The sequence below is a fragment of the Ylistrum balloti genome, unplaced genomic scaffold, assembly GCF_031769215.1.
Source record: "Ylistrum balloti isolate Yb309-2 unplaced genomic scaffold, AGI_CSIRO_Ybal_v1 Utg369916, whole genome shotgun sequence".
Lineage (NCBI taxonomy): Eukaryota > Metazoa > Mollusca > Bivalvia > Pectinida > Pectinidae > Ylistrum > Ylistrum balloti.
In genome coordinates, this window is record NW_026782036.1 from 616650 (window position 1) to 631147 (window position 14498).

General features: G+C 33.8%; 1 protein-coding gene across 1 annotated transcript in view; it reads right to left on the reverse strand.

Annotated features, from left to right (window-relative positions):
• Positions 1-376: 376 nt before the first annotated feature.
• LOC132546832 (uncharacterized) overlaps positions 377-14498 on the reverse strand; it is a 28605-nt gene continuing 14483 nt past the window's right edge. The window contains exons 12-18 of the mRNA XM_060210549.1: positions 10609-10799; positions 9666-9698; positions 8863-9146; positions 7413-7531; positions 6876-7027; positions 6423-6502; positions 377-5208 (exon numbers count right to left, since the gene is read on the reverse strand). Coding sequence (XP_060066532.1) covers positions 5161-5208; positions 6423-6502; positions 6876-7027; positions 7413-7531; positions 8863-9146; positions 9666-9698; positions 10609-10799 — 907 coding nt within the window. The 3' untranslated portion in view covers positions 377-5160. The remainder of the gene's footprint in view (positions 5209-6422; positions 6503-6875; positions 7028-7412; positions 7532-8862; positions 9147-9665; positions 9699-10608; positions 10800-14498) is intronic.

Sequence of the window (14498 nt, forward strand, 5' to 3'; positions counted from 1 at the left end):
TCACAGACATTGGATGCAGCAGTATGGCGCACAAGATCACCTTGGTCCTTTGAACCAGGTGAGCTAAAATGCATGTTGTCACCTTGACCAAGAGGTTATTTATTCCTTGAGTACTTCGGGTTTCAGTAAGACCCCTTCACACTCTTCCATCCGAGCAAACACATGATTAAAACTTTGTTGACATAATATTAACTAGTCTGATGCTCTACTAAATGACGGAGCAAAAGTAAAAATCTGCCAAGCAAAGATGGTAGGAAGCTGCCATTGTATTTTTGTATCAAGGTGACATCTAGAACATGGTTTACTCTGCTTTCTGTGTTATTGAGTTCAAAGTGTTCTCAAATCCATTGGCATAACACTAACAAAAACAATAAAGTGATTTCTTGATAGGAAATTTATTCAAAAGATGACAAGTGCCAATAGCAAGAAAAATTTCAGAGCTATTTTATAGTTGTTTATTGAAATAATATACTCCATTGTTTTCTGCAGAGAAAATTAAAACAGAATTCCTACAATTCTGTTCATTTTGAAAGCGATATACATGTACACTCTTTTTTTTCTTTACATGGACTTATTCCATGACAGGACTTTCAGATTTTTCCTGTAAATTTGATGGAATAGCCTTCATAGATAGAATTAAGACTCCATAAACAAAATGTACTGTGAATTAACTTTTCAGTACATTCTACTGGTAAACTGTTATGTGCCAGTCTTTTTTAGTGAGTACCGTATTTTCTGGGTTTATAAGCACCACCAGTTTTTAGCGATTTTTTCAATTTGATCCACATATAAGCTGCACCCTTATTAAGAAAAAATACAGAAATTTGCCAAAGAAATATATACTCATAAGACTTTATGGTGAATGGTTTACATTACAAATTTTTATTCTTTCTGGAAGTGTGACAAGTTACAACAACCAAAATTGTCTGGGTGCAAGGTAATGGAGGTTAATAGTTTACGTGATATGCCTGAAAAAAATGGACGTTCTGAAATACATAACGGTCAGGAACCGATGTCCAGACGATACCATTTTGTACTGGTGTACTGGTATGCTTTCTTTTTTTCATCTTGCTGAATTTTTTTTTGTCCACATATAAGCCACACGTCTGACTCATGAGGAAAAAAGGTGTGGGTTATAATCCAGAAAATACAGTGTATATTTTAAAAACATCTTTGCTTTTCCAAATCAATATTGGAAATGCTTTAATACACCTAAATTGTTTTCTCTTTTTTTTTTGTGTGTGTGTAACACATAAAAATTTCAATATAAATCAGGACACCTTAGAAGCCCTGCTTCATTTAAGAAGGACATATTCCACTGTAAATTACATGTACATTCAAATAATGTAAAAAATTATCTGCCCTGATGACCACCAGTATATGATGTACAATATACTTTTTTGTGGATCGACCACCTCTACTGAAAACCATTTATCATTTGCCACTCAAATTGAAAAAAAGGAGATATCAAAATGATAAAAGGGAAGAATATATCTAACTCTTTTTAAAAAATTATGAAACATTTTAGAACATTCAACATCATAAAAAATACTTGAGAAATCTTCCTATATTTATGTGCCAGCAAATACACAATTCATCTCATAGCACATCAAAAGAATGGAAGAAAAATTATTGAAAAAGCAGGCCTGGAACTAAAAGCAACTGTGTCTTGTATATTTACACCTACACCCACACAAAACATAGGTCCATTAAGATCATTGAAGATGATGCAAACAGGCAGCAAGGCAAAACTGTTATATATATACATGTACTGGTAAAAGTTATTTATTTACTTATTTCATTGTATAATGTTTTCATTGAAGACAAGAAGTGAATCGTTTTTAAGATTTTGAGATAAACTTTCAAATCTGAAATACACTAGTCTACCGAGTAAAAGTATATATATAAATTGTACATATAAACATAGAAAATTTTTAACATTTTGCACAGCTTCTTCTATACAAATACAAAATGTAGTAGGAACTTTGTTCTTATTATAAATAAACTATGAAATTTTTGAAGTTTTCTCATTACTTCTTGGGAAACTTAACAAGTTGTCAGTATTTCCTACTGATCTTTCTTTTTTATAACCCTTACAGAAATAATACATGTCTGTTATTTCTGTATTTCCATGTCTTTCCACTTTTTTTTTCTCTAGTTTTCAAATCACCTCTAGTGATAGGAAACGGTCATGGAAGGCATCTGCATATACAACAGCAGAAAAGAAATAATAAAACAAAAAAATAATTTGCCCTATCACAAGGTGCAAACTGTATCATATTAAGAAACTGCGAAAAAAAGGACAGTTCATATACAAGATTTCACAATCTTGTTTCATGGTTGGCCCATCATAAAAGCACCGCAACCAGTATATTACCATATATATTTATTTTACATATTTCTTTTTTTTTTTTTTTTTATTTTTATTTTTTTTTCCAGTTCAAAATTCATTCCTTTAGATAATAGCGGTGAACAAACTCCAACACAATCCATAATAGACAGTTTACAATTTAAGTACAGATTGTACCACATTATTTCAATGAGATACAATTAAAGACAAGAGACAATCTGTATCAAATCTTTTACCAACCCATGATTCGTACAATATCAACAATACAGGATAAATTCTAAGTGTTATTTACAAGTTTTTTTATTTATTTATTTATTTTTATTTATCTTTTTTTACTGTTGAATACAAATTTTTGCATTCATAACTGAAAACATGGATAAGCACTGTACTTAATGTGTAACCAAGATGGTATGAACCCGGCATAAAATGGATTTTTCCAAATTTGAAGAAATATAATACAAGGATGAAGATTGGTTAATGTAAAGAAACCAGCCTTAAAAGACATAACAAAACAACTAAATTGGTATGAGAAGACCAGTTAAAACTACAAGATAGTCCCATTTTTGTTAAAGTTAAGGGTTCTCAATTTTCATGACTTCTTTTTCACCATATAGAAAATAAATGTGTTAGTTGATATACTTCATATTTTTTATATGGTGTACCCCAAATCAATCTCAATAGCTTCATAAAACACATACAGGACTGCGGAACTACCTTCTAATTACATGGTCCATACAGATATACCTTTGTATTAGTCACTTACAAAACTATGTGTATCTTCAGGTTAGGAATATATGAGCCAAGTCCCTGTGTGCACAGCACATTGAAATATGATTCTGGATACTAAAATAATGCCACTTTACATAACAGCAAGAAAGTTTCACTAGATACTAGGTTGGTTACAATATGGTGTGACAGCTATCAACACCATCTTAATTTCTTGCCTTTACAGAACTGCAACATCAACTGAATTGCTACGTTAATCCTAATTCCCAGCTTTATCATTGATCAACACAACATGGAGACAAATGCTATTTGAAAAAATGATAAAAGCTTCTCTGGATATGCATACACAACCATCACCATCACAGTAAATTAAAGATAGGAACAAGATATAGATTCAAGTCTAACAACAAGTCAGAGTAAAAAGATCTTGTGTTGGTAAAATATATATATATTTTTTAAAACTGTTTTTGATTGGCATACCTCAATTGGTGGGAATATAATGAAAAAGATGTAGTGAGTGACTGCATCATAAGCCAAGGTAGAAAATGATTCTTGGAGACAGATCAATGTTTACAGAATCAATTCTTAGAAATGTGATGCACAGATATTGGTAGACATGTTATTTAACAGTGTCTACATTTCTGTGTCACTATGTCCTTCTTTAAAGTGACTGTGGACAATGCTACAGGTTTCTGTATATCCAGATATTGCTGCTTTAGGTTATTTTGGTATCATTACACATGAATTAGCCTCATGTTCATTTTGTCCTCTGAGAATTATACAAAAGAGTCGCATCTTAAATTTGCCCTCCCTGTTAATGGATGAAAAGGGCCAAAATTACATGGAAGCAAACTTTCCTGGTATACAGTATAATACTGTATTTACCTATAGGTCAACCAGACTTACCTACTGTGAATAGTACTTTTTAATTCATCTCAAATATTTTCTTTTTTTCTCTTTTCATGTTTGAAGAAAAAGTATTTGCATGGAATGAAACCTTACTGATATATGTAATGAAGAAAATTTTTCAGGAAAATTTTATATACCAGCACCTTTTTCTGTCCCTGCAAATGTCATAAGAAGAATTAGTGCAAAGGAGGTAATTTTCCAGGTATGTCATGTTTTTCTGATCAGCATCTATAGAATGTTTGTCTAATTACACTACATGACATGGAGTACAAGGTATTTCAATCTACAAGACACCACTTCATACATTCTCTTATCTAAGGAAGCACATCGTGCCTACAAAAGATTACACACAGTACTATGTCCTTTATTACCAAACAAAATGTTTTTTTTATGCATTAGTAGTTTGAAACTATTAAGGTGCTGTTTTTCGCCAATATATGCCAATAAATCTCAAAATTTCCTGAAAATATTGTCTACAGGAATCTGCAAAATGGCTTCAATTTCTTTCTAGTCAGTAAGTCACTTCATACAGTAGGTATTTAAAAAGATACTTGGAAGCTAATTAATCCAATCAAAAGAGTACACTTAGCTCCACAGTAGCCAGCTTTCAGAATTTCCATGCAGGTTATTGGATATGTTGTAAAATTAAAGACATTTTCAAATACACTTTTAACTTTTAACAACCTCAATTAAGTTTTGAATTCACAAACAAATAAGTTTCTTCCCGAGAAACTTTGTCTAAAATTATGGTTATTGATGAAAAATATTTCTCCAAAATCCAAAAATGTTGACAAGTGTGATGCTGAAAAAGAATGTTTTCTTTGCATTATGGGAATGCATTTTGAGTTGCTCCTGGATTTGCTACCATTAAAAGTCTGAGTGTATGTCTTTCTTATAAATTTTATGAATGACCAAATCAAAATCTTTCGAGAGCTTCTCAAGCACTTTGAAACACTATCAGAATACATATCTGGTGTATTAAAATTCTAAAAACATGGTGCTTCAGTTGCTTCAACACCTACATCAGTACCCACAGATAATTTCACTTCTTCAATGAATGGACTTGATCCTAATCACTTCTGTTGTTGGTAGTGTCCAGACTGCTGTTCTATAATTATGTCAGACGCCTGTGTGATTCAGTTACACATCAATTCAATATGGCATGGACTGTTCCCTTAATCTGCTGATACCACAGAGGTTATTTTTACTTCAGTGAGGAAATGCTGCAAAGATAAAATCATATACAATGTCATCAATAGAATATATTCCAGATATATATATCTCTACTAAAATGTAAAATTGAAATCATGGACCATTGTTGGATTTTTATTTGCTCTTTGAAAGTTGGATATTTTCCCTTCTCTTCCCTGATTTTACTCCTTATCATAAGAAATTTGAACATGCCTCTGCAGAAATAGCAATGATAATCTTTACCTGTCGCCTGGAAGCCAATTTTTTTTGCTGATCAGTCTCAAAATCAAACAGGCACAACTAGGGACCAAGGGGAACCTATACATAACATTTGAGAAGATCTATGCAGTATTTCTCATGAAATAGTGTTAGCAAACTTTCAAGGTCAAAACCAAAGATGGCCACCAGTAGCCATTTTCTTTTCCTGATCAGTACCAAAATCAAACAGGCACAACTGGAGATCAAGGGAAATTCAAGAAAAATGTAAGCAGTAGTTCTAAAGAATAGGGATAAAAAACTTTCATAGTAAAAATCCTGGAAGCCATTTAGTTTTTCTGATCAGACCCAAAATCAAATGAGCACAACTATGGACAAAGTGGAAGCTACATAGGATATTTAAGAAAGATCCATCCAGTCCTTCATGAGAAACAGCGATAAAAAAAACTTGCAAAGTCAAAATCCAAGATGGCCACCTGTTGGCCATTTTGTTTTTTTCAATCAGACCCAAAATCAAATGAGCTCAACTAGAGACCAAGGGGAACCTAGATATGAAATTTAAGAAAGATCCATCCAGTACTTGTTAAGAAAAAGTGATAACACACTCGCAAAATAAAATTCAAGATGGCCACCTGTGGGCCATCCAGTACTTCTAAAAATCAAACGATAACAAAAATTGTTTATGGACGGACAGACGACTGACATTGGGCGATTTGAATATCAGATGGACTAAAATAATAATATGAACCTTTTAAGCTATCTTTGTACTCTACATGAATTTAGAATTTTAATCATGATCAATGCCATGATAATGACTGCTGTACAACAGACATTTGGTAAACTGATTGCAGATTGACAACATGAAATTCCACTTGACTCTTATTTTGGCAAAGAAATATTGTGAGAGCCTAATATAACACTGGTCTGATAAGAAGTATACATGTGGCAATATTTACGCAGTTCAAAAATGAATTATTGACAGAAAAGATGTCATAAATTAGATAAACAATAACTGTGAAGAAGTACTGACCATATCATCCACACCAATCCTGTCTACTGTCAGAGTGATAATCTTCCACACCAACTCTTTAGACAGGGGAAGGGATCCTTCTACAATTAGGGAACAAACATGTAAAATATTTACTGTGTGTTTTACTCCAGATTAGACATTAACATGATTTTGCCAGCCTGTGTAGGTGTATCACAACTTTTACAGATTTGATACCATCTCCTTTGGAAGGTTTAAAAAATCATCTCCACAAATGTAATAAAAAACATACGATCAAATTAGTTACTCATTGCAAATACAAAAGCTGAAATACAACAGTTGTATTTGTGACAGTCTGAACTTTAACAGCAACCTATAGACAGATGCAGAAACATGACAGACAAGGTAAAACCATCTGTCCTATAGACAGTATAAACACCTTTCTCTGGAGATCGTAATATTATTGAGTATCCCTGTTTTGAGAAGGAGTTTTACCTGTAATCCTGAATGGCCTGACCATTGGTTTGATCTCCCACACCTCTGGTATAGTCAAACTAGTCTTATACCTGTCCATATTAGCTGTATTACCATAATCCACCAAGAAGACATCAACCTTGAAACCAGGCCTTTCAGCTGTAATCCAGCCTCTGAATACAAAACAGTACACTCTAACTACAACACAATGTGATGTTCATGGCTTTATAAATATATACTATATTATTTCAAGCAATAAGCACAAATCTGATAATAGCCTCTCCCCATATATATATGGCTGTTCTCTAAAACAATTAACAAATGTCATTTCACTGTCTGGTTTTAATCCCATCACCTGAGTTGGAGGTGGGCTGATTTCAGGATAAGCACTGTACTATTGCTAGTAATTGGAATACCATGCAAGTTATTATGGGAAATATTCCAGTTAAAGGACAATAGGTCATGCTAAAAATATCCTGGGTGTTAAACCTGGGGACGCTTCGTATCAGAAATTTCTATCACACTTAGAATTTCAGTAGCTTATTTAATTAAACAGACCTGAACCATTCATCATCAATCTGTGCAGCACACCTGCCAAGGCCCTTAGTATTTCCAATTCTAGTCTCAATACATTGAAGATCATTCATCACTGTGTTCAGGTATGCGATAGAGTTTTTCTGTAAGCATAGATTGACTTCACACTAAAACATGTTTATAATCTTAACAAAATATGTTAATAAATAGAACGACAGCACAAATCATGTGATAACAGATTGAAGAAAACCTTAGTTGTATCAATAAGTACTGAAATAGCCATATAATGCTTATCGATATTACTGTAAGTTACTTGTATTTCAAGTGGATTTATTTTTGCATTACTTGTAATATGAGAGGAGAGTTGACAGTAAATTCAAACTCCTTACGATTATTTGTACAAAAATAACTCTTGATGACATCCATGCTGATTCAGTTACTGATATCAGATCTATATATCTAATAGCCCATCATTCGCGAATTTAAAGCCATTTTAGACCACAGTTCGTGAAATTATATATAATCACAAATATGTCTGAAGAGGTAAGTTTGCAAAATAAAGTACCGATATTCACAAAATCTAAGAGATTTACAGTATGTAGTCTAGTGCAAAACATGTACATGACAAACTCATTCACAGGTCATTAACACTGAACCAATCAATAAGAAATGAATTCCTTTACCTAGACATGTTTCAAGCAAATTGGTCATAATTCATTTGAGCATTGTAAAATAGTTAAACTGTGTGCACAAGATGTCTGCATGATGTATGTAAGATAGGAAAACTGGACCAAATAAGCTATCATACATCTGTGCACACACTGTTGTGCAGTTCTATCGCAAAAAGGTGCGAGTCGCTCATGGCTGGTATAAATTTAGAAATGAGAACCCTTTGGGCCAGATGACCTTAAAAAAGGCTTGTCTTTATTCCATGTGAAGATATCAAATTTTACATCAACAATTTATGACAGCTCTTTTTATAAATTTCATACTGATGGCTGAAGTTAAGTAGTTTTAACAACAGCTTGAAGTAGCAGATTGTTTAGGACTTATCAAACAGACAAAGGATTTATCTACAAGTTTTAGTTTTAATGTTTCAATTTTTGGCTATTTCATTTCATCCTCAAAAACAGCTTAAATCAGTACCCATCAAAATAAACAACATTGCCAGTATATGCTGAATACACCACTGATTATAGTTTTGTAAGAAATGCTAACCATTTAACAGTAGGAAATAATAATTAGTCTACTAATTGAGGCACTCATTCAAAATGGCAGTCTTGTATTCAAGCACAATACCATGTAAGATATTTATGATAATTCATAATTGTTGGATTGTGCACAGAAAATATGCAGATTTCCCTTTTTCATAATGTGCATTCATTAAAAATAATCAATATTCTGTCACACTGATGAACTCTTTACAATAATAAAGTGATGTAATCTCTTCATAAAAGATAAAACCAAAGCTTACATCACGTATGACTTGTCCCCAAAAGTGTTGATCATCAAACACTGAGGTAACATAGACATTGATCTCTTCATTGGTATTAAACGATAAGTCCCGTCGCCGTACTCCTAGTTTGCCCATGATAATCTTGTATGTCATAAGCAGAGAGTTGAAAGTCTTTTTGATGATGGTGGTCTCTGATATCTTAGTGTCCTGACTGGAAGACGAGGAAGATGAAGATTCTCTGTACATGGCTCCATCCCTTTCAAAGCTACGACCACGCCCCCTCTGCATGTCACACAGATTTTCTGTAACAATAGTATATATTATCATGATGATTCATTATCATTTTTTTTTCCAGTATTGGAAAACATCTGAAATGTTTCCCAACACAAAGCTTGGTGAGGATGTTACAGTAATTGACATGATCATAATGTGATAACCAATAAACATCATGTCCATATTTTAACATAGATATAATTATAATTTATTCTATAGGCAAAAACATCATTAACTAATACCATAAAACTTAATTAAATAATATGAAATTTATCCTCATGGAATTTTACAATGTTTCGCCTAAAGATAAGCTTTTATGATAGACTGTTGAAAACCTTCATCTATAATCACACATATTTCTGTGGTGCAGATTGTCATTTACCTTAACTCGAAGTTACAGACATTTACCGACATTTACTTTCATCTAAAGCAGCATTTCTGTATCAAAGATTGTCCATATTGTTCACACAAATCACATTTCCATGGTACAGACTATCAATTACTTCCAAAGACACAGTTTTCTGATACAGACAGTCATTGACACTTACCTGCACCCAAAGTAACATTTCTGTGTGATGCCCCTGTTAATGAAAAAGGGTATTTACAAGAAAACCATCACAACAAATGCATAAAAATGAGGATTGTAATCTTTGTGTTTATCTTATGATCACCTTTGTGAGTGGGTACCAATATCTTAGATTGATACTGTACCATGCTTTCTACCCTTGTGTAAACATTACATACCAAAACAGCTCTTTGATAAAGAAATGTATTGACACTGACCAGATTAAACCTGGTTTCTCTTCTACATTTTACAGTTAATAAAACTTCATGACAGGGAAAACAGCATTACAATACCACTGACATTTACAAATATGTAATTATTTATGTGCTACAGTCACCAGTTTCATACTCCTTAACTTAAGGAATTTTCCTTAACTTAAAATTGCCCATAGGAAAGCATTATGTAAGTTTGGGAAATTTCTTAAATTTCAGTTTTTCTGAACTGATGTAATGCTTTCCTATGGGGGTCTTTAAATTGAGGCCTAATGATAAATTATAAAAAAGTAGGGTGTTAAACTATCCCCAAGATCTGAATTTTGAGTGGTTTTACTTCATACAATGAACAAAGAAAAAAAATATCCAAAATCGTCATTCAAACTGATGAATGCTCACCCGAAACGGTTTTGGGAACATAAAATGTTAACACAGGGCAATAACTCTGTAATTGAGGGGTTGCAAGTCCTCACATTGGTCCACTGCACATTGTCTTTGTATAATCAATGTATACACCAAGTTTCATGATCCTTGCTTAACTGTGAGCAAAGTCATGCTCCAGACACCGACGGACAAGGTGTTGATTATATGCTTCCCCTGAAAATTTTCGGGAGCATAAAAAAACAGGAAGAAATATAATGTCATATCCTATTGCAGAATTCTGTGGTAATGTTAATACGACATAGCTTTACATATATTACCCCTCCTTCATACCTGATCCACCGATGGTACACTTGATGTTGTGGAGGTTCTGGGGGGAGGTGAACACAGATGCTGGTTCATAGGCAGGGTCCTCTTTGGCCATACACACCAGAAGTCTGCGGCCTCGATGATATGTCTGGTCAAGTTCCATCATGGCACGGTTAGCCATCTCCATGTTGGCTACTGTCACAATTGCACTCGTCCTACAATGTGTCTATTCATTCTTTAAACAACTCATGATCATATACATGTCTAAAATGGAAGTTTTCATGTCTAATCAACAGGGTAATTACAGGGAAGTTTTCATGTCTAATCAACAGGGTAATTAAAGGGAAGTTTTCATGTCTGATCAACAGGGTAATTACAGGGAAGTTTTCATGTCTAATCAACAGGGTAATTACAGGGAAGTTTTCATGTCTAATCAACAGAGTAATTACAGGGAAGTTTTCATGTCTAATCAACAGGGTAATTACAGGGAAGTTTTCATGTCTAATCAACAGGGTAATTACAGGGAAGTTTTCATGTCTAATCAACAGGGTAATTAAAGGGAAGTTTTCATGTCTAATCAACAGGGTAATTACAGGGAAGTTTTCATGTCTGATCAACAGGGTAATTACAGGGAAGTTTTCATGTCTAATCAACAGGGTAATTACAGTCAACATGTCTAATCAACAGGGTAATTACAGGGAAGTTTTCATGTCTAATCAACAGGGTAATTACAGGGAAGTTTTCATGTCTAATCAACAGGGTAATTACAGGGAAGTTTTCATGTCTAATCAACAGGGTAATTACAGGGAAGTTTTCATGTCTAATCAACAGGGTAATTACAGGGAAGTTTTCAGTCTAATCTTCATGTCTAATCAACAGGGTAATTACAGGGAAGTTTTCATGTCTAATCAACAGGGTAATTACAGGGAAGTTTTCATGTCTAATCAACAGGGTAATTACAGGGAAGTTTTCATGTCTAATCAACAGGGTAATTACAGGGAAGTTTTCATGTCTAATCAACAGGGTAATTACAGGGAAGTTTTCATGTCTAATCAACAGGGTAATTACAGGGAAGTTTTCATGTCTAATCAACAGGGTAATTACAGGGAAGTCTTCATGTCTAATCAACAGGGTAATTACAGGGAAGTTTTCATGTCTAATCAACAGGGTAATTACAGGGAAGTTTTCATGTCTAATCAACAGGGTAATTACAGGGAAGTTTTCATGTCTAATCAACAGGGTAATTACAGGGAAGTTTTCATGTCTAATCAACAGGGTAATTACAAGGAAGTTTTCATGTCTAATCAACAGGGTAATTACAGGGAAGTTTTCATGTCTGATCAACAGGGTAATTACAGGGAAGTTTTCATGTCTAATCAACAGGGTAATTACAGGGAAGTTTTCATGTCTAATCAACAGGGTAATTACAGGGAAGTTTTCATGTCTAATCAACAGGGTATCATTACAGGGTAATTACAAGGAAGTTTTCATGTCTAATCAACAGGGTAATTACAGGGAAGTTTTCATGTCTGATCAACAGGGTAATTACAGGGAAGTTTTCATGTCTAATCAACAGGGTAATTACAGGGAAGTTTTCATGTCTAATCAACAGGGTAATTACAGTCAACATGTCTAATCAACAGGGTAATTACAGTCACCATGTCTAATCAACAGGGTAATTACAGTCACCATGTCTAATCAACAGGGTAATTACAGGGCAGTTTTCATGTCTGATCAACAGGGTAATTACAGTCATCATGTCTAATCAACAGGGTAATTACAGGGAAGTTTTCATGTCTAATCAACAGGGTAATTACAGGGAAGTTTTCATGTCTAATCAACAGGGTAATTACAGGGAAGTTTTCATGTCTAATCAACAGGGTAATTACAGTCATCATGTATAATCAACAGGGTAATTACAGGGAAGTTTTCATGTCTAATCAACAGGGTAATTACAGGGAAGTTTTCATGTCTGATCAACAGGGTAATTACAGTCATCATGTCTAATCAACAGGGTAATTACAGGGAAGTTTTCATGTCTAATCAACAGGGTAATTACAGGGAAGTTTTCATGTCTGATCAACAGGGTAATTACAGTCATCATGTCTAATTAACAGGGTAATTACAGTCAACATGTATCAATCATTAAAAAAGAGGTACATGTTTATACATTATTTCCATATTTTCACACATTTACAGTTATGTAAATATACATTATGTTAAACTATTAAGATTACAAGGTTCTAGGCTTAGCTAAATATAGACTTGTGGACTTTAGAAAACATACAGATGCTAAAGTTTAATTCATGTAAATTTTAATCCCAACAACTAACCAATTATACAAAGCCATATGCTTTCAAGTTATTTCTAAATGAGTACTTTGATTTTGAATTTGAAAATGACTGACATGATTTTCTCCCTTGACTCTACAGCAACCTGTGCTGAATAACACATATTTTGGTTGGTAAGAAGGGAAAAAAATTAGGGCCCTGCCCCAAAGTTCATAGTGGTCGAATCAACTTTCTGAATTTCAGAAATGATTTCCCACTCTCAATGACATTTCAGAGCAAATTTGGTTGAAATCCATTCAAGCCTTAAAAAGGAGTCACGTTTTGAAGTAAAATATTGTCTAATTTCCCCTTTCAGAACCCTGTCACCAAGACCCTAGGGGTTGAATTGAATTTCTGAATTAGAGACATAATTGCCTACCCTATGGTTTTGGTCATCTTGACCCTTTGGGCCAACAAATCAACAAAATTAAAAAAATAGCTCCGCAAACGCAGGCAATACCCCACAGCCTTATTATAAAGTTGGGTGCAGGGTTGAGATTGTGAAGAACCTCAATTGGCTTTGTAGGTCCATAGGCCCAACATGCCCATTGAAAATGGTGATCGCTGGTGATGTCGTTCTTGAGATAATGAGCGAAATGCAATTGTGGATGGACAGACAGACAGACGGACAGACGCAGTACGTAATCGCAATACCCCACACCCTTTCAGTCTGTGGGGTAAAAAACCTTGGACTCTATCACTACTTCAAGGTGACAATAACATAGATATTTATGTGTACTGATGTTAAAAAATACACTTAGAGGTTAAGTCAGTTTATTTAAAGTGAAATACCAACAGTCACTATAATTGCTTTGTGGAGATAACATTTTATCAAACAATATTTCAGATAATATAGATATAAAAACAAAACAACAGTTTAAGAATACACCACTAGTGATGACATAATTATCTGAGTCGTGATATAATTTTTTGAGTTCTGACCTATCAGAATGGTGATATCTAAAGAGTATTCAATGGAAATTTGCTGATTTTTCTGTGTAATGACAAATGAAATGTTTTGAATAAGTATGGAATTCAACAAATCTTAACTGTGTATGCTGTAAGGTTTCTTTAAATTTGTGTCTTTTCAAAGTTTGGTAGTAATTCTGCACAGAGAACAGAATACAACAAAAGGTACTGTGTATAGTGGCCAATTAAAAATTATCCTGTCTCGTTACCAACTACACAACAGTAGGTACTGTGTATAGTGGCCAATTAAAAATTATCCTGTCTCGTTACTACACAACAGTAGGTACTGTGTATAGTGGCCAATTAAAAATTATCCTGTCTCGTTACCAACTACACAACAGTAGGTACTGTGCATAGTGGCCAATTAAAAATTATCCTGTCTCTTTACCAACTACACAACAGTAGGTACTGTGTATAGTGGCCAATTAAAAATTATCCTGTCTCTTTACCAACTACACAACAGTAGGTACTGTGTATAGTGGCCAATTAAAAATAATCCTGTCTTTATACCAACTATACAACAGTAGGTACTGTGTATAGTGGCCAATTAAAACTGGTCCTGTCTCGTTACCAACTACACAACAGTAGGTACTGTGTATAGTGGCCAATTAAAAC